The sequence below is a fragment of the Medicago truncatula genome, chromosome 3 (assembly GCF_003473485.1).
Source record: "Medicago truncatula cultivar Jemalong A17 chromosome 3, MtrunA17r5.0-ANR, whole genome shotgun sequence".
Taxonomy (NCBI): Eukaryota; Viridiplantae; Streptophyta; class Magnoliopsida; order Fabales; family Fabaceae; genus Medicago; species Medicago truncatula.
The window spans coordinates 36,569,932-36,590,776 of NC_053044.1; the positions used below are offsets into that span (position 1 = coordinate 36,569,932).

A 20,845-nucleotide genomic window follows, 5' to 3' on the forward strand; every position below is an offset into this window, starting at 1 on the left:
CCAATCAATGACTTTGACGTCATCCACGTTGCAGATCCGGAGGCATGGTTATTCCGGAGATTTGAATATAGTCATATGTGTTGGCATTTGTACTTTGCCGTTTTATGCTATTAACATGGATATTGTGAGTCTGTTCACATATTCATCCTTTTTGTTTTTAACGAATTTGCACCATATCGATGTACTCTATCAATTTGAATGAATGAATATCATTTGTTTTTGTCAAAAAAAAAAACTTATAAAGAAACGACTCCAAAAAATAATTCACAATATTTGATTGAGTTAAGTGGTAAAGTATATCAGGCATGCACAGACAGAAAAATGAAAGTAAACCTATTTGTAAACTAAATAATAAAAAGCAAATGTCTTCAAAGAAGAGGCATGCATATCTCCAAATGTCATATTCGATTTGCTATTCTACACGTAGTACTTCATAGCTTTACTATTCAAAAGGGTCCAATTGTTTGATCCTTTAGCATTGGAAGAATCTTAGCTGCACGTTGGTCAGACAAGTCAGAGTTCATTTGTCCCTGAACAAGATCCTAAAACAAGAGAAATTGGATATGTTTTTGGTTGACTTATTTGAACTTATCTCCTACTAACATAAATTTTGCGAGATTGTTTGAATTAAAAAATGATTTAACTTAATTTTATCTTTTTATAAAGAAATAGCTTATAGATGAGAACTTATCAGTTTGTGTTATACACCGCAAATAAGTTGTTTATTCAAAGAGGGCCCTAACCTTGGTGTTTTTTATTTGAGAAACTCAGCAATCATTTTCAGTTTGCCCATAACTGTGCTTTACAAAGAAGGCGGCAACAAGGTTAGGCTTCATGCATACATCGTATAATATAATACTTCCAATTGCATTATTAAAGGGAATAAAATTATTACATAAACACAAGAGCAACAGACAAAGCAATGGTGCTATCCAGCGTTGTCGTAGAATATGATGCACAAGCAATTTCTTGATATGGTGGTCAATATTTCTAATCAAAGATCCCATAAGTTCAAAAATGGAAATAAACCACTAGATTTGGATATGCAATCATGTCTCAACTCTGAAGTATTTTATGTATTCTAGTTTCAAATTGTTGTGCTCGAGAATGACAGATATATTGGTTCGAGATTAGGTTAGATATGGTTGGTGCAAGAAGCATGCACCTGTAGGGGGAGGGTAATCTTGGTCTGGTTTCAAATCTGACTGTTTGATTTCCATGTTTCCTAGCCCTTCCAGTTGTTTGAACCCATGACATAATTTACAAAACATGCAATGAAACACCAAACCGCGGACACCGTGGTAATTTAACTACCTTACCAGTGGTAAGACATAGTAAAACTGCACATGATTAGTTAAAGTGATATCCCTCTTCAAATATCACATTTCTTGATCGATTATTAACAGTATAGTATACAAGGTTAACTGAACTAAACTAGATTTGCCTCTTCGCATTCTTTTCCATCCATTGCAAAACCAAATTCAAAATTTCTCTTGTAGCAATTATAAAATCTGTTTAAGAATAATGTTACAGAGGAGATGACATAGTGATAGTGGTCATGGCATTGCCATTTCTATCAAAGGGACAGTTACCACACAAGAGGAAATCTAAAATAAATTTACATCAGCACAAGTGAAGAAAAAAAAATGAGGGGTATATGATGGGAAAAAAAAACTATTGTAGCTAGTTCCTATCGGTTAAGAGGGGGCACCACCCTCTGGTGCAGCTGCCTCATCCTGTGGCAAACCTGAATCACTTTTTTTCTCCTCAGGATCTGAGTTATCCTCTGATGTATCAAGAGATTTTTCTGATTTTTCGTTGGAAGCTACAGGTCCATTGTCTGAAGAATCTATTGTGGTCTCACTCTCAACATGGCCCTGAGCATTATTTTGAGGATTGGATGGATGATGAGAGGAAGAAGAGGAGGCTAACCCTTTGGAAAGGGTTTCAACATGGTCCTGCTGAGCATTATTTTGAGGATTGGATGGATGATGAGATGAAGAAGAGACACCTAACCCTTTGGAAAGACACACATACTTGGAAACTAATCGTTTGTAATTCTTTAGCAGGTCTTCGACATCACTTACTGTAAGATCACCTACACTAGCAAACATATATGGAAACTCCCTGAAAACATCATTCAACTTATCCTCCTTAATTATCATACATGCCCCTTTATTCTCCAAATCTGAGAGTGATGGAACTTTTGCGATCGATGATTCACTTGCAAAAGTCACTTTCTTACTTTCTAATTTTGCATCAGATGATGGAGCTTTATTTTTGTCATGCTGTACATGATTTTGATAAGGTGAATTGGGATCTTGCGTATCAACTGAAAGCCCTGAAAGAAGAGCACGAGCAAATTCCATGTTTCTCTCAAACTCAGTTTCATCCATCGAAATGGCATTTGCATCAATGTTTGAGATGAAGGATTCGGCAGAGAGCATGTTTGTAAAATAATATGATGCTTCCCCAACCAAACGAGATTGGCGTCTAAACCTTTGTATGTACAGTAGATTTGAGTGCAGTTGTGGAGGGTTTGCCTGCATAGTATCACCAATAGAAGACTTTTCTTAAAAAAAACTGAGATAACTTTATCCACATGAAAATGGCACCTAAAATAGAGTTTAGGAATATTTAGTTGCTCTCTGCATAGCTTTGATGCTATTCTTTCAACTAACATGTATAAAAGAGATGCTCCTAAATTCAATGATGCACTAAATCAATATATACATGTATTTTGAAGTCTCAGTCACATACGTAGGTCTCCATTTATCTAGTTTCATCACATTTTAGTTTGAAGCAAAAAATAAAACTAATTTGATAGCAAAATATTTCAAAGGAAAAGGTCATAAAACACCATGAGAAGTTCAAAAGACATTTTTTCAAAGCAAATAATGATGCAACAGACGTCACACATAAAATATATGCATATTTGTGGGTAATATGGTTATGCTGTGATGAATGGACCAGTGTTTGCAAGATGATATTTCCGTTGAACATTGTCCTGTTGTACATATGTCACAAGAAACTTTGCATAAAAGTCACAGAATTGCAAACTTTATTTGTACAAGTGGAATTCATATACTGAAAAACAAAGCAAAGTGGCAAAGTAAAAGTATGGGAATGATAGGTGTAGCCCTACATATTCGTAAGTCCTACCCATAATTTATTAGAAAAGTGAAGGAAGTAATAAAAACATTTTTGGAAACCAAATTAATTCTATACGACAAGTACGTACATATATATAATACTCCCTCCCACCCTCTTTATAGGACATCCTAACAAAAATCATGGGTCTTATATATATGGGATGTCCTATAAAGTGTATTAATAAGGGATATATTTGGAAAGAGTAATAAATGCATCTACAAATTTGTAGAGGCTCTTATATTTAGGGACAAAACTTTAGACCATTGGAATAAAATGTTTTGTAAAAGGTCTTATAATTAGGAACAGAGGGAATATATAATGAAAAATTGAGTTTGTACCTTTAGGGTAACATAGATTAGCACAGGAAGAAATTCATCAGCTCCAGGAGGATTATCTTTGGAAGCAAGAGAAGCATTAAGCAGCAAGTTACCAATAACCTTGCAACAGTTTAGAATACAAGTAAGTTTGTCTCTTGGTGCCTTGTACATGTTGATCTTCTGTAATTCTTTCTGAGCAAGCTGTCACCATAAGAATGAGAGAGAATATAAACTTTTAAGGGATGCAGGAAATATATAGATAACCATTAACAAGTCAAAATTGTAATTTTTGTTGGCCAAAGCCTTCATAAAAAAGACAACTCCGGAAGAATTTTTCTAGCACTTCTTCCCACAAATGGCAATCATTATTTACAAACTATTATTGTGGCTAATGAGAACCCAGTGGTGCATCAAATTGAAAATTGAATCAACTGATTCTTAGGAAAAGCTTGGCTAATAAAAAATATTACCCATCCAACTTTAGAACAAACTGAATAACAATGTAACCAAAAAACATTGAAATACATAGTACCCAAGAACCACTCAATTTAAATGCATTTGGAAAAAATGTTGACAGAAAACGAATGGTACCTATAATGTGTAACACGGAGAAAGCATGGATCATCACTTATCATGGGCTAAATTTAAATTATAAGAAAGAATAGGGTTTTTAATACTTATGTCCCATGTCAGAGAAAACATGTTAGTTGAGTAGGGCTTTTAGATTTTTAATTCAACTATGTATTTCTTAATAACTTTGGTCGCTAGTTAGTTGGCATTGGGAAACACCAAAAAGTATACAGTTGCATTTTTAAAACTGAACTAAAAGATGGGAGAAGAATTGAGCAGCATTTGAGTTCGATGTTGCTACATTGGATGACAATCCTAGCATTCATTGAACATAATTACACTTGGTGCTCCTTTTTTCTAATGATAAAATATTGTTATCGTTGGGAAACATAGTTGACATAATTTTATAGAGATAAGTAAATTAGTTTTGAATGTAGTTATATACTCACCAACCATGATGTTTCGTTCTGAAATGGTGGCTTGATGTCCAAATTTTCTGGTCGAATAAACTGTTGAATCAAAGCCATCTTCTCTGAAAGTTGTTCATCAAGTTTTACATCATCTGGAACTGAAGCAAATACACGGGGAAACAACTTTGTCATAACGTACTTCTCGAGACCCTGTGCATGATCAAAACCCAGAGGTAAGAGCAATCAATCAGCTAATATAGGAAACTGATAGAACCAACTGCTATATTAATTTTATCTTTTGTTATAGAAACAATTCATACATAAGCATTAATATGATAAGTGTTTATTATGCTATAAGCGCTGAATTAAGCTATTTATCCAAACAAAGCCTAATTAACAAACTAGTTATTTCTATGTTTTACTAACAAAACTCGCATTTTCACTCCACTCGTGTTTTAAACAATTAACCATTATTGCCAAAACTGCAATGTAGATGTAGTACAAGTGAGATTAAGAAGTTGAGTTTGTGAGTTCATTAATAGAGTAAATAAGCTAGTTGATTAATTACAATTAAATTAAATATCTTCAATTCTGGATCATCATAACAGTAATAAATGAAAATAAGAATATGGAAGAAACTAACTTCGCCGGCACTTTCGAGTTCATCATCAGAGCAACCGGCCCAAAGGGGATGAGCTTTGAAAGCAGCTTCCATATTAGCAAGAAAGTCTTGTACGGCATCACTGTCTCTCTCAGGATCGGGTCCATGATTTGAAAACGAAACTATGAAACTGTAAAATCATAATTATTGCTATGCATCAGTGAATTGATTAGGGTTCGGATTGAAATTAAGATGGTGAAAAGAAGAAGGAAGGAACCTTTTGATAGCTTTGACGAAATCGGCGGCGGCGGGTTGGCGCATGCGCTCGAGGAAGTCGTGTAAACCAGAGGAAGCGTCGGCGTTTTCCATTACACTGTCTGTGTAAACTGTTGGAGCTTCGTCTGAGTTGACAATGCCGACACGGTGGTGACTCGACGCGATCCAACACTACTATTACAATACGTCACTTTAAACTTGTTATTTTTACTTTTTGATCAACAATAGGGGGCAACCCCAAAATACGGTGGTTATTAAAATTTTACTTTCTTTTTCAAGATGTGTTATCTTTGATTCATGTAATTTTTTAGGTTTATTGTGATTGTGATGATATTTTCATTGAATAGTAACAACAATTTTGATTTTTTTTTAACCCTCTTTTTCTCCGGATACAATTATGATAATCCAAAATTCATTTAAAAAATAAATAAAATGTGATTAAAAATTGTTCTCCTCAACAATCTATAAACTTTAATTATAGAAGTAACTATTTGCTCTTTATGATTAAGGAGATAATAGTAGATGATTTTATTAGTAAATAATTTTTTTGCAAGTATAAACTATTTTATTATAGATTTTTTTACGTTAACTATTTTCTTACACCGGTTAAATATATAACTTTTCTCTCCATAAAATTTTATATTTTTGCGATTCTAAAACTTTTTATTAGAAGGCTTTTTAGTATAAAATGGGTTTGAGTCACATTAGAAACTTCAAAAATTTGAGAAAAATACACTCATGTAGATTGGTATTGTCGTCGAGTTTGAGATCTTAAGAGCATCACACTTCAAAGTCTCAAGCTTACACCGCCTTATCAATATTTGTGGATTTGAGACATGTTTATATTGAGCTAGGATCCTAATTGTAATTGATTTCACCTCAAGAATGGTTTACAACTAGAAGCTATTGTTTGAAACTTGATTCCAAATGTAATTTTTTTATTGTTCAATTGACTTCTATTAAAATCGATTTATTCGAAGTCAACTTTAGTATTATTCGTTAAGCATAGACAAATCTAGTTCTGTGTTCTTTTAATGCAAACTCAGATGTAGCAATAACCATGCTACCTTGGCTGGGCAATTGAGTCTGAATCAGATCAAACTGATGTTAATTTTGACATTTCGTTGCATCACATTTAACATACTATCAAAACATTGCTGCTTTTCGTTACAAGGAACAAAAAAGCCAGTCTCACACAACACAAAGTGTATAGTAAAAAGAACAAAAAAATAATAAACTTAGAACAGTCCTAAATAAATATTCTATTACCACCTCTATAGCTATCATACATATCCCCCATCCCATGCTAAAATCCACCACATTCATGCAAGTCTTATCTTGATCAACCAGCCTTGCCTCTAAGCTTCCAACAAAAATGGTCAATGTTATATCTTTTGCAGATGATTCTCATTCTCAAATCCGAAATGTTCCGGCTGCAATTTAAACAAGTAGTTCATCTTGTGACCAGAAAAAAAAATCATCCTCCTTTGGATATAAATCTAAAACAAAGCACTCCAAACAGCTCCATCTCCTTCACCACATTTTGAGTGCACATATTTAATCTTCTCCACTGACTTGCAGATTCCACTGCAGCTCCAATCAAAAGACGCAACACATATGTTACCTGCCTGTGCCTTCCACTCACAGTCTACACAACATTAATTAATTGCATATCAGACATAAATATTATTTACAGTCGACACTTGTCAAACTTGATTTAATTTCTAATCATCTTTAAACTTTTTAGGCACAGAGATTTATGATTGCTTCAAGTATATACCTGGAGGGGTTCCACAGCACATACTGCGGTCATCAATGTGCTCAACTTCAAGACCAATGAACCATGAACCAAGTGAAACGTCTTCATTCGCATATTTGTGTAAAATCGGCCTGCAATCATAACGAGGACCTCAATGAAATTTGTAATTTTTGTAAGAAAGAATATTATATGTCACAAGCTGAGATTTCATATTTAGAAACATTTTAACTTGTGTAAAAGTTTTTCACTTGAATCAAATCATAGAAATAAGTTTTTTGCTTCCAATAAAATCTGCAGGACTATCATTCCTCACATAGACAAAATGTAGATTAAAACTTTAATTTTCCATTCAAAAATGTTCCTCGGTTGCCAAATTAAGGACTGTGTAAAGAAACATATACATACTGGTTAATGGAAATGTAAGTGGCCAAATCCTTAGAGATTGCATATATCTGCCCGGTTGCATGTCGAAAGTATTTGTTTCCCTCTTCTCCAAACTTCCAAAATTCAGGTTCATGGTACTTGACATCCCTATAAATGCAGAAACAACGTCAAAAATCGATAAACATTAAGCCACAATCAGGAGCATGGAAGAGTAGTAGTTATTTTGTCTGAACCCTCCGGCTTCTAGGGGAAGGCCCCCCAAATAATCCAGAATCCAGAGTACTTACTTTCGAGATAAAACAGGTCCAGATTTCATACACCCAATGTAGACCCTGGGTTTTGAACGATGACGGGCAAGGGTTGCTGCCAAGACACCTAAGAGCAACAGAGAAGAGGGAAGTTATTTTTTGGAGGGAAATTCAAATAGGGCAGAGAAAAGTGGTAAAGGTTTAAATGAAACGATGGCAATACATTGAAAAGAAGTCAAGAATCCTAAGACAGATATATACCTAAATTGACATGAACATCGTCATCTACTTTGACATAGAAATCAGCATCCCATAATCCAACTGCGGTAGAAAAGAAAATCTTTGTCTTTGCAGACAGCTCATGATATCCTTCAACATGTTGCTATAAGATAATGCAAAACCAAATGTCAAAATTAAGCCAAATTATCCATATTTTTCTCACACAATAAAGTCATAAGAATAATGATTTGCCTTACCAGGCGAAGGAAGTCTTTGTGTTGAGCTTCTTCTGAATCAATAGCACGATCTAGAATGCTGTTGGAAGTTGCACTGAAACAACAATGGCAAAATCATTCATATTAGTGCCGGTAAGTAGAATCCATATAAATGACTGTACCATGTAGTAACTGGAACAATGCAGTATTAAGAAAAACAAAGAACTGTAAAGGGAGCCAAGTGATACTGGTCATACAAGCCATTTTTGCAGTCATTCATAGTTCTTTGAGTTTGAGGTAAGCATTCGAAACATGTGTCGTGATCCAATAAAAATAATCAAGTGACCAAAATACTTAGTTTTACACATCATCAATTTTCAGTGACTTTTGTTTTGGATCTAGAAGTCAGACAAGTAGTGTTAAAAGAGATAACATTGTACTAGTTCTAGCAAACCCAAAACAAGAACATATTTTTTCATATTCAAACTGAAATAGTTAATGTCAGTGTTATGCTAAACAAAAAGACACATTCTACAGCTTTGCATTATACTCCTAATTTATTTGGTCACCTTCATTGTTATTATCTCCTAAATCACACCAAATTTTGTTTTGGTAATTTCATACATCGACACAACCAGAATCATATAGACTATATTACCTGTGCCCAATCATGAATCTGATAACAATTCCTTTCTCCCGTTCCAATTGAAGAAGTTGTTCACCTGATCAAAATCGGGGGACAAAAACACAACTTTTCAGAAATTAATCCATCATAGTTAAACTCAACAACCCCTAAAAAATAGGGATAAAAACTCAAGGATAACTAACTTTACAGGAAAAGTTGACCTCAAATTCTTCATCCTAATATTAAAGGGACAGCATATCAAATTGAGTCTTAAAGTGAGATAGTTTTACCTTGAGGCATCCACGTTTCTCTAACCGAATCGCGTCTCTTCCTGCTACTGAAAGCTGTGTTTATACCTATCACTATAAATGCCTTCTTCTTCTTGGAAGCACCTTCACTGGAATTGGTGGCCGAGCCAGTTGAGTTCTTTTTGCGAGAACTTCTAGCTGCTGCTAATTCCATTTGCAACATGGAAACTTGCTTGTCTAGGGCCCTGGAATCCAAGAAATTAAAACACCAAATTATTCAAATAAAAAAAAAACTTCATTTGCAATTTTCAAAAAACAAATCTAGCTAAAAGGAAATGGATTCAATTTTGCACTCACTGAATAGCTTCATGTGTTTTATACAATTCATTCATTTCATCCTTAGGCTTTTCCTGCTTCTGTTATTCCAAAAAAGTGGTAGGGTTTACTTTACCAAAAAAGCAAAACTAATACAAAAACTTTTCTACAACTGAAATTAGAAATCTGAGAAACAAATGAATCAACCACATACCTTTTTTGTCACATCACAATCCTCAGAGATCACTTGAAGTTCTTGTTGATCACGTTGATGCTTAGAAATTATCACACCATTTGATTCAGGTTGCTCCCACATCCTGCTACAAAAAAAAAAAAACAAAAAAAAAAAAAAAACTCCAAAATCAGATCATAAAGTTCAAATTTTGAAACAGAAATCTAACACCCCATGATTTTGATTTCAAACCAAAATCACTCACAACACAAAAACACGTACGATTGATGAAAAAACAAGGAATGGGCTTACCTAGTTGTGATGAGCATGCCAATAAGGAAGGAAAAAACAGAGAAAATTGGAATCCATTTAGCAGAGATTTTGGTAGAAGCACGAGTCTTCATGTTTGGGTTGATTTTTCTTGTGAGTTAGATGAAGAATTGGAAGAAGAAGAAGTTATAGATATTGGAACTTTGGTGGGAATGTCAAAGAATGAATTAGTCTATGGTTTTTGGTCCAAAAATCTAATAATGTCTGCTACTATTGATGTTTTTTTCTTCTTTTTCCGTTTTTATATAAGAAAATTATACATTAAATTATTAAACTAATGTAATGTCTGCTTATGAAGAAACGCAAGTAGTGGCATAATTATTGTTATTATGATGAAGGTTACAAGTACTATATGAAGTTTAATCGAGTTGAAAAACAAATAGTGGTAATAAGTACAATAGTACATGAGTCGTGACGCGCATTGTGTGTGGTCGTCAACTTGTGCCTTGTAAGAAATGGCGTCTAATTTTTGTCTCAATTTGCTCATGACTTTGTGATCTTCTTGTATGACTCTTTTGGTCTTTGTTTCTTTTCTTATTTTTTGTTTCCCATAAAACAATTAAATTAAATGTAAAAAAAAAAATAAGAATGAAAATTGATATTTAACAGGATCTTTAATCTAGATTGAACTTTTGGGCAAGGTCAAGCCCAATACCACATCCATCAACCTAATATCACATATGATGTTTTATACGAGTCTCGTTTTACGACTCAATAAGGTATATCTTATTTTGATCCTAACATTCACCTTTAATTTTAATGATAACAATTATCATGTTTGACTGAAAAGAAGAGGGAAAAATTATTTTGTTTCACGTTTCTAAATAAATTACAAAGAAAATTAAGATGAATATTTAAGAAAATGGGAGTTTTTATGAGGATAAAGACGGAAACTTCTACGTATGTAGATGTGATTTAAACTCCTACATGCTACATCTATTTGACATTAGTTTCATCCAAATGTGTCAAATACTAAATATGACAATTTATCTAGATGGAAAATTTTAATTTTGATTCTTCATATTGGAAGAGACTAGCTCTTTCTATTAGAATCAATGTGTTGATAATTTTATGATAATATACGAACAATAGGGCAGTGGATTTTTAATTGGACATGTTACACCATATATCCATCAATTACCAATATAAATGGAGTAATGGTAAATGGACAGGTAATTACCAAGAGGCCCCTAAAAAAAAGGTAATTGCCTAGAGGCAAGCTAGTCAACAAATTTTTGTTTCCATTTGTCAATATCAAAAATCATTGATTAACTAGAGTTAGATATATAACGGTGAAGCTAGCACAATTTTTACGAGGGGGTCATCAAATAATAAAGAAGAAATAATTTTTTTTTTGACAAAAGAAATAAAATATATTTGAAAAATTAATATATTAAACTTAATCAATAAGTAAAATAAATTCACAATAACTTTTACTTATATTTAATAAAACGACAACAAAGAAAATAAAATCTAACAATAATTTTTTTTTTGTTTTTTGAAGGAACAATAATTATTTATAAAAGTTGAGCTTTATGAAGTTTTAAGAAGTCAATTTATCTATAATTGACACTAAACTAAATAGATTATCAATATTTTATTAATATCACCCTTCTTTGAACTAACAAAATTGTTTGAAGAAGCCAAATAATATATTAATGAGATAACTATATATAAAACTAAACTAAATTATTCAAGATTTTTTTTCTTTTAGGGTAACCAATTCTACTCCATTGATATGAAACCAACCGCCCATAGATATAGAAAACGATGCTAAACTCTCATGACATATATTTAAAATGAGAGAGAAGCATCTATATTTAATATTTAAAAGTGTCATGGATAGAATTACCCACAATTGAAGGAATCTATCTACTTATTAAAAAAAATGCATTTAGGTTCAATCCAAAAATAATCCTAATGAGTGGTTTTCTTAGGTTTTCAGAATATATACCTTATTTATCCTTTTTTTTATTTACAATCCTTATTTATCCTTTCTTAAAAGGATCAATTTATTTATTCGTATATTTTTTAAAGGACGTGTTGTGTGCTTCCCTATAAAAAAGTTGGAAACTACCATGAGATTTCCTTTCCTAACCAAACGAATGTTGCCCATGTTAGTGTTAGTCAAGCAGGCTTTAGAAATGTCTCAAGGTGGCTCTCCATAATGTGTGGTCGGATTGATGTTTGATTTTGTTAAATCAAGGTCGGGGACAAAAGATATTAAGAAAAGATACAAGTGACATGTTTTTTCAAATAATACTGTTGGAACACTAGTTAAATCTAGTGAGAAAATTGGATAAGAAAAACATAATGTAAGAACTAGTGTGAGTGTGTGACTTAAAAATGTCCCACATTGGTGAGCCAAACCAACTAGAAAGTGTTTATATAAGGGTAGAGTGACCTCCAAGGGTGTGCCCTTGGGGTACCCACTTTTATAAACGGGTGAACGCTTACAAAAACATATATATCACACGCGCGATGACGTTGTCTGACCGAACCGGGCCGGGCTTGGGTGGTGGGTGGAAAATAATATATTTTTTTTTTGTCACTTGGAAATGTTAAATTAATTATTTAATTAATCTAATCATTATCAGAAAGCGCTAAATGAAATTGTTACGATCCAAAATGAGTATCCAGAAGTTTCCGGATATATCCAATTAAGAAACAAAAACGCGTTTAAGCAGACTTAATCCCCAAGTCTCTCGTTTTTTGTTACGAACTCCTCCTATAAAAGGAGAGCTCGCCCCCCTCATTCTTCGCATCGAATTACGCAGTTGATGATTCCTGTGCGATTTCTCTCTTCTCCCTTCGACTTGTGTTAACGAGTCAATCTTCTGCTTCTACTCCTTTTTGTCCCTTTCGGTTTCGAATAGAGCGGCTACGTACCGTATTGAATAGTTTTAATCGAACGATTAGGCTATATTTAGAGGTGTATATCTCGAGCGATTGTATACTGTGCAATGTATAATCGTAACAGTGATCTGAGCTGTTTTATCCTAGAGACGGCGTGGTTGTTAGTCTACCTTGCACAACTAGGGTAGTGCCGCGAAACGTCTTAAAGAGAGCGACCTGGTCGTGACTCAACCCGGTAATTCCTTTGGCAGTATTTTTGATTTCTAAATTCAAAACAACAATTTTAAGACGCTTCGAAAAACCAATATGACTGCCAACGAAATTACCATGACTGGAACAACAATCGATTTCAACAAACCGTTTAAGTTTCACGGGACTCACTTCAAGCGTTGGCAAACAAAAATGCAATTTTTCTTAACTACGAAAAAGGTTGCCTATGTCTTGAAGGATGCTATTCATGTGATTCCAATACTATCGATTCCTACGACATCGAATAGTAACGGTACGACAACCATGGATACAGATGTTTCTGATCCTACTAAAAAGGCTGAGTTGGAAACTAGAAAGGCTGAGTTTGAAAGGCTCATTGCTGAACATGCTGAAAAAGGGAAACAGGCCAATAAAGAAATACTTCTCTGGAAAGAAAATGATTACTTATGTAAACATTACATCTTGAATTGTCTCGCGGATCATCTGTACGATTTGTACATTATCCACGATACAGCAAAGAATGTTTGGGATGCTCTTCAGAACAAATATAACACTGAAGAGGCTGGCTCGAAAAAATTTGCTGTGAGCCGGTACCTGAACTATAAGATGACAAATGATAAGTCTGTTGAAAAACAATCTCAGGAGCTTCAGAAAATAGCCCATGAGATTTTTATTGAAGGGATTAAGTTACTTGATCAGTTTCAAATTGCTGTGATAATTGATAAACTGCCACCGACCTGGAAGGACTTCAAGAATATCCTTAGGCACAAAACTAAGGAGTTCTCACTTGAAAATCTGATTACTCGACTTCGAATTGAAGAAGAAGCGAGGAAACATGAACTGAATGAAGAGGTGTTTGCTGTCTCGAAAAACAACACTAAAAAGAAATCTGTAGGTGCTGTTCTGAAGCCTAACGGCAAACAATTTAAGAATCAGAACCGCCCTGCAAATAAGAATTCCAATCGGAATAAGAATGGCTACCAACAAAAGGTCCAAAATCAGCAACCACCAAAGAATGATCCTGCTCAACCGTTCACTTGCTACAATTGCGGTCAACCAGGTCATATGGCACGAAAGTGTAGGAACCCATCTACAAGATCGGCTCAAGCTCAGGCTCACTTGACAACAACTGAGGAGCAGCCGTACACCGCTATGATAACTGAAATCAACTTAGTTGGTGGATCTGATGGATGGTGGATAGACACTGGCGCCTCTCGCCATGTTTGTTTTGACCGTGCTATGTTTAAGACATACACTACTGCTGATGATCAGAAAGTGTTGCTGGGAGATTCTCACACCACTAAAGTTGCTGGAATTGGAGAAGTGGAGCTGAAGTTCACCTCTTGGAAGACTCTGATATTGAAGGATGTGATGCACACTCCAAAGATTAGGAAGAATCTAATTTCTGGGTATCTTTTAAATAAGGCTGGTTTTGAACAGATTATAGCATCTGATATGTACTCTATTACTAAGGATGAGGTTTTTGTTGGAAAAGGGTACGCCACTGAAGACATGATGTTTAAATTGAATATTATGAATAAAATTTCAAGGTGGCTCTATTTGTCTCAAGGTGACTCTCCATAATGTGTGGTCGGATTGATGTTTGATTTTGTTAAATCAAGGTCGGGGACAAAAGATATTAAGAAAAGATACAAGTGACATGTTTTTTCAAATAATACAATAGAACATCAACCTTGATTTGATTAAGGAGCTAAAAATTATAACATTGAATACACAAGTTTTAAGAAAATATTTTTATCTTTAACTTTTTAACTAATGTTCAGTTAACATTTTTCTTTTATTAATACATTTTTTGTGAATGTTTTACAATAAAGATTATTTTTTTTACAAAATTTTCCTCAACTTTCAATACAAATGACACATAACAAATAGATAATAGTAAATTTAAATATTAAAAAAATGTAACAAACACGGTATGAGTATATATATGTACAATTTTTTTTTTGCCATTTAAAAAGTGTAACAAACTAGATAAGCATATTTATACTTACTTTTTCATTATCCCAATTATACCCTTACACATTTTTTTTCTATAATAAATATTGTTGTTAGTGTCATTAAAAAAATTAGATTATATTTTTTTTATCATTGAAACAGCTAATCATGGTTAGTTTGGTTTGTTATTACTTGAAAGCAACAAAAATTAATATTTTTAGTTTTAATCAAAATTAAAATTTCTTAAAAAACATTGTTCATAATTTTCAAACGTTATCGCAATAAAAAGAACAACAAGACGGACGTGTGTGTCGTCTTTTTGCTAGTTTGAGATAGTGGTATTTGGGTTTCTCAATCGTGGGCTGGGGTATATGGGTGCGTTTGTTTCAGCTTAAAAAAAGTAGATTTTGAGTTAAAAGAATCTAGAGATTTTTAGAAAAATCTAATGCTATTTATGTTTGTTTACTATCATGAAAATCATTTTTTTAAGATTTGAAACTCTTATGCTTGAGTTTGTTGTATTTAGAAAAAAATAGATTTTGGAAAAGCTACTTGAAATAGATTTTCATTTTGAGGCTAAAAATGATTTTTTTACAAAAATTGAATTTTTTTTAAAATCTAAAACAAACACCACAAAGATAAAAAAAAATAAAAATAAAGGTTTAAATATGTCTTTAGTCCTTGCACTTTCATCAGTTTTTGGCATTGGTCCCTACACTTTTTTTTTGTTTGGAATTGGTCCTTGCACTTTGTAAAAATATTGGTATTGGTCCCTCTATTAACTTTCTGTTAAAAAAAAAAACACAAAACTATTGGTATTGGTCCCCGCACTTTGTAAAAATATTGGTATTGGTCACTGCACTTTGTAAAAATATTGATATTGGTGCCACGTGGCGTGAAATGATTCGGCCATGTGGCACTCCGTTGGTTTTATGTTTTTTTTATAACAAAAAGTTAACGGAGGGACCAATACCAAATTTGATGAAAGTGCAGGGACCAATGACACATTTAAACCAAAAATTAAAAAAAAATTAAAAAAGTGATTTTTTAGTTTAAAAAATAGATTTTTTTCTCAACAAAATCCAAAACAAACATGCTCTAAAAAAGAATGACAACGAGTTCATCCCAAAAAAGAAAGGCAGAAGACTTTGATGATTTACTACCAGAAGATTGTTGGGAATTTGTATTATCAAAACTCCTCAAGATCGATAACATCGACCACCGTAACCGTTATATAAGGCAGACTGTATCCTTTGTCTCCAAAAGGTTCTATCCACCAGCGGTTGTTAAGTATATTCTCTCACAATCTTGAATCCATCAGTATGCCTCACTCGCATTTTCCACAGATTCCCATACCTAACCTCCCTCGACTTCTCTCGCTTCCGCGGCGACGACCTCAACTCGCTTCTCTGTCGTGACTCCTGTTCTTGTTCCCTCTCCTACCTGACTTCCCTCAACCTCTCCAACCACCCCACGTTCCCTGCTTTAGGGTTGGAAAAACTTGTCAAAAAGACTCAATTATCCTTGACCTCTCTCACTTGTTCTAATCTCGGTTCTCCTCTCAATCACACTGATATAACCTTCATAGCTGATTCTTTCCCTTTGCTCGAACTCGAAGATTTTGATATCAGTTTCCCCAAAGGAAGAATAACCAGCGACGACTACGACAGTTGCAACAATGCTTTAAAGGTTCTTGCTCAAAAGCTTTTAAAACTCCGCAAGGTTAATCTCTCAGGTAATTTCTATGTTAACGATTCATTTTTTTTTTTTTTTTTTGAATTGTGAAGCAACTGTAAGCTTCTAGATGAGGTGGTTATGTTAGAATGTCCTTTACTAACTCATGCTGGTATTGCTTCTGCAATCTATGAGAGACCAAGTTTGTCTTCTTTCTCTGTTGGCAACTTTATGGAACCAAGAGAAAGCAAAAATGTTACTTCATACTTCATTGATTCGTTGGTGAGTTTGAAACACTTAACCCATCTTGATTTGTCACTTTCATGTGTTACTGATGATATGCTTATCTCTGTAGCAAATGAAGATCTTCCTTTAAGGAACCTTGTCCTTCAAGATTGCTGCGAATATACATATTTCGGGATCTCTTATTTCTTGTCAAAGTGTAGATTTGTGCAGCATCTAAATCTTCAAAATGCAAAGTTTTTGAATGATGATGACAACTCCTCAATGTTGTATCCATATCTTCGCGATTTGGTGTCTATAAATGTCAGTGGTTGTAACATGCTCACCAATGTAACCTTGTTTGCATTCCCTAGGCATTGTCCTTTGCTTAGTGATATCAGAATGGAGTCAACAAGCATTGGAATTGGCCCATTGGGGGAACCGTTTGTATACCGTCAAGTGAAGTCTCTCCATTTGGCTAACAATTCACAACTACTAAATGTAAACATCGATATTTTTGCTTTCATGTTTCCCAATTTGCAGCTTCTTGATTTGAACTCTTGCCCCGGCATATCTAAAGATATTGGTAATGTGTTAAGGAGATGGGGTGATATTCGATATTTGGAGTTACCTTTCTATCCACAAAAGGAACTACCTTGGATCAACTTCAAATCCAGCAAACTAGAGGTTTTGAACTTGTCAAAGTCATGAGTTGATGATGAAGTACTTTATGCGATCTCAAAGTTTTGTCCTCAGCTTCAACAACTTGATGTGGAAAATTGCCGTGATATCACGGAGGACGGAGTTAGGCTAGTGGTAGTAAACTGCAAACACCTAAGAGAGATTAATTTGCAACATTGTCGTAAAGTTTCTGCTAATATTGTCGACAGGATGATACTTTTGAGGCCATCATTGAAAATAATAGCTCCCCCTTATCCTCATGCATTTCTCAGTCTCAGTGATTTTGAAAAGGGACTCCTCTATGTGCAAGATCTTGTTCACTAGTAATATTTTATAAGTCCTCTGTTCAAGTGTAAGATTTTTTTGTTGTAGATGTTACTTATGTGACATTTTTTTGTTGAAAATGTGAACTTCCATCTGTTTTATTTTGTTATTAGTTTTTGCATGATAACTACGTGAGTAATATCATTTGATAGTTATTATTTAAATTTTGTTTCATCATGTGCGGTGCGTCGATTCCATATTGTTTACAAACTTTTTTTTTTGGCAATGTTTTTTACAATCTTGGCACATCAGGCCATTCATTATGAACAATAATACTAACAAACTCTCTTCATCATTTTCTCCAGCTGTCATCAAGGACTTTATGTCGTACTGTCACAAGCCAATTCCTTTGTTTCTTATGGCACATGTTTCCCCTGCATTCTTTCTAATTCTATCTACATGTTTTGTTTTATCATCTGGTATGAAGCTCGGATACCGCTAATGTAAAAAACATAGGACATAGCTATATATATTAATAAAATAAATCAATTTATGAACACATTTTATAAAGAGTCTAAAATGAGAAGCAAAATTTATGTTTATTTAAACTCATTTCCAATTAAACAAAACAAAAAAGACACAAATCAACCAAAACAAACCGAGTATTTTCAATTACGAAAAATATTCTAATTAATCAAAATGATAAAATCACATCCTAGTCACTCTATAATGAGAAAATCAACCATTAATCGTGTCTCATCTAAAGACGAGCCAATAACTTCAAGAAATTCACGATCATCCAATGATCCAAACTCATCTTCAACGACATTTCACATTTTAGTTTCCTCTTATTGATAATAGGGGAGTGCTTCTTGATAGAAGCCAAATGTTACTATGCACATATACCAAAGCTTCCTTTTTATGTGGTATCTTGTTTCTCTTCAAATGAATGGATAAATTAATATGTGCTCCAATTACTTTCACAACGTGATTATGAACAATGTTGTACAAGTAGCTTACGTGCAACCTTTTGATGAAGTCATGGAAAAGAAGGTTTTGACAAACTTGCATTCTGTTATTGATAGAGACAAGATGGATCCAAGAACATGGCGGTCGGCTCATGGTGCTCAAGCTCCATGACTTCAAAAGGTTGCATATAAGCTACTTACACAACCTTGTTCAATATCATGTTGTGAAAGCAATTGAAGCAAATATTCATTTATTCTTTGAAGAAAAAAGATGATCAACATCACATAGAGCGGAAGCTTTAGTATTTTTGCATAGTAACCTTCAACTTATTTCAAGGAGCACAATCCAACATCATTAAGAGAAAACTAAAATGTGGGATGTTGTTGGAGACGAGTTTGTATGACCGTGGATTTCTTGATGTTGTTGACGTGTCTTTAGACGAGTTTGGCATAGAGGCTGATTTCTTAAATGTGGAGTGACTAGATATCATTTTGTTTTAGAATATTTTTGTAATTTAAAATACTCAATTTGTTTTGGTTGATTGAAAGTACTATGTTTAAATAAATATTAATTTTGCTTCTCATTTTAGACTCTTTATAAATTGTGTTCATAAATTGCTTTATTTTTTTAATATATAAAAAATATATATAGTCGTGTCTTCGTCCTATGTTTTTTACATTAGCGGTGTTTCTTGTTCGAGTTTGTGCTTCATAGATTATACTGTATATCATCATCATCATCATATTGTGGCTTCTAATATATGTTTTCTTGTTATTAGAGAAGAGCTTTTTTGTCACATAAGTCCTAACTCAACTGGCAAAAATGACGAAATTGTTAGGCCGAACGTCATGATTGGGGTTCAAACTCCGACACCTCCACTTTGTGTGTGTGAGTTTACGATGACTTATGTTACTCAAGTGGTAGTAAGTAAGGTAAGACACTATTCAAGGAAGAAAACATACCTATGTTCTCCGAAAGTTTGTTGGAGCTATAGATTTCTTCTTCTCGTTATAGAAGTTTACACTCTGAACCATTTTGATTTGCATATTTTTCTGTGGCTCGGGACATAGTATACGCATCGAATGAATTTTAATTTAAAATGAATACGGTGATGGAATTGTGTTTGTAATGTTTGCATATATCGATTTACAAACCCACTTTTTGTGTGTTTAGAATACTTTGATTGCTATAATTGCTAGTAAATTGTTTTGCTAATATATGTGGTTCAATGCTTAATTTCTTATAGAATGACCAAGAGTCCAAGACATTTTTCATTCTATAACAGAACTTGTGGAACATATCAGATGAAAAGTTGAAATTTGTTCAAAAGTACCATTTTATATCCAAATATACTCAATTTCTTGCTGCAGAAGTTAACAGGTCAGAGAATTGTTTTCATCACCATTCTTTACAAGTAAATATGCTTTTATATGAAGTACTATGGTTGCTAAACTTTTTATATGATTATTCTAGTCATTTTAGAATACTTTCATCACTAGCAATGCTATTTGGTAGAAATATTGACATCGAGATCTTTATTAGTAGTGTTAAGGGAATGGAAATATTACTGGCTGCATTTTAATTATAACATGCCTTTGTGTATCTCATATTGTTTTAAACTTTATGCATACATGCCAACAATTCTAGTAGATACACACATAACACATTTAAAATTTTATCACCTCTTGAATTGTATCACTTATTAAAGAAATCAATGTAATTTTATGCCAAGGTTTCATTGTTTTTTCTTCTTCTCTACTCAGTTTTATTTTTACTGTTTTATCCAAATGCAGATCATTTTCAACATGGAAACTATAGTCTATATGTAAATTCAAGATTTGATATGTTTGCAACTCTTTTTATATGTTCTTATGCTAAATTGACTTGACTCTTGTATATGCTGAAAAGGTGCATAGTTTTTATATGTAAGCTTCTTATGTTAGTTTTCAACACTTGTCATTGATAACCTTTCATCACTTTTCCCCTACACTAGCATAAGCTTAGCTGAGAAGTACTGAACTTAGTGCACTGAACATAGTTCAACACTTTCACATGTTCTTTAAATTAATTTGGTAGCTAGGTGTTGCCAACACTCTGTTGCTTCTTTACTTGCTTATTCAGACTACATTAGCTTAGAGCATTTGTTAGCATTTTCATTACTTAAAAATATA

The 20,845-nt window shown here is 33.5% G+C and overlaps 2 protein-coding genes and 1 long non-coding RNA gene across 5 annotated transcripts; 1 reads left to right on the forward strand and 2 right to left on the reverse strand.

Annotated features, from left to right (window-relative positions):
- Positions 1 to 1,467: 1,467 nt before the first annotated feature.
- LOC11418024 (vacuolar protein sorting-associated protein 9A) lies at positions 1,468 to 5,554 on the reverse strand. Its single transcript, XM_003601083.4, has 5 exons — positions 5,329 to 5,554; positions 5,094 to 5,241; positions 4,490 to 4,660; positions 3,492 to 3,671; positions 1,468 to 2,543 (listed from the first exon to the last, which is right to left on the reverse strand). The coding sequence occupies exons 1-5, from the start codon at positions 5,418 to 5,420 to the stop codon at positions 1,698 to 1,700; spliced, it is 1,437 nt and encodes a 478-aa protein (XP_003601131.1). The 5' UTR covers positions 5,421 to 5,554; the 3' UTR covers positions 1,468 to 1,697.
- Positions 5,555 to 6,407: 853 nt separating this feature from the next.
- Positions 6,408 to 10,090, reverse strand: LOC11417640 (beta-1,3-galactosyltransferase 7). Of its 3 annotated transcripts, none has more exons than XM_003601084.4 (11): positions 9,825 to 10,090; positions 9,555 to 9,660; positions 9,383 to 9,441; positions 9,068 to 9,270; positions 8,811 to 8,874; positions 8,195 to 8,267; positions 7,980 to 8,100; positions 7,758 to 7,845; positions 7,492 to 7,617; positions 7,108 to 7,217; positions 6,408 to 6,975 (listed from the first exon to the last, which is right to left on the reverse strand). In XM_003601084.4, exons 1-11 carry the CDS (start codon positions 9,914 to 9,916, stop codon positions 6,827 to 6,829), a joined length of 1,191 nt encoding a protein of 396 aa, XP_003601132.1. In that variant the 5' UTR covers positions 9,917 to 10,090; the 3' UTR covers positions 6,408 to 6,826. The 3 variants fall into 3 exon arrangements, with proteins under 3 accessions (XP_003601132.1, XP_003601133.1, XP_024635489.1); XM_003601085.4 differs by having other exon boundaries at positions 9,555 to 9,657; positions 9,825 to 10,089; XM_024779721.1 differs by lacking the exon at positions 9,825 to 10,090 and having other exon boundaries at positions 9,383 to 9,443; positions 9,556 to 9,663.
- A 5,862-nt stretch (positions 10,091 to 15,952) lies between these two features.
- LOC120579388 (uncharacterized) lies at positions 15,953 to 17,874 on the forward strand. Its single transcript, XR_005645183.1, has 2 exons — positions 15,953 to 16,820; positions 16,894 to 17,874. It is a non-coding gene; the product is annotated as an uncharacterized lncRNA (long non-coding RNA).
- The last annotated feature ends 2,971 nt before the right edge of the window (positions 17,875 to 20,845 follow it).

Coding starts and splice junctions, on each gene's coding strand:
- LOC11417640 (XM_003601084.4), bottom strand. CDS start 9,916: ATGAAGACTCGTGCTTCTACCAAAATCTCTGCTAAATGGATTCCAATT. Junction 7,846..7,979: donor CGATGTTCATGTCAATTTAG/GTATATATCTGT, acceptor TGTTGCTCTTAG/GTGTCTTGGCAGCAACCCTT. Junction 7,618..7,757: donor GGACCTGTTTTATCTCGAAA/GTAAGTACTCTG, acceptor CTGCATTTATAG/GGATGTCAAGTACCATGAAC.
- LOC11418024 (XM_003601083.4), bottom strand. CDS start 5,420: ATGGAAAACGCCGACGCTTCCTCTGGTTTACACGACTTCCTCGAGCGC. Junction 5,242..5,328: donor TTCGTCAAAGCTATCAAAAG/GTTCCTTCCTTC, acceptor ATGATTTTACAG/TTTCATAGTTTCGTTTTCAA. Junction 4,661..5,093: donor AACTCGAAAGTGCCGGCGAA/GTTAGTTTCTTC, acceptor GATCATGCACAG/GGTCTCGAGAAGTACGTTAT.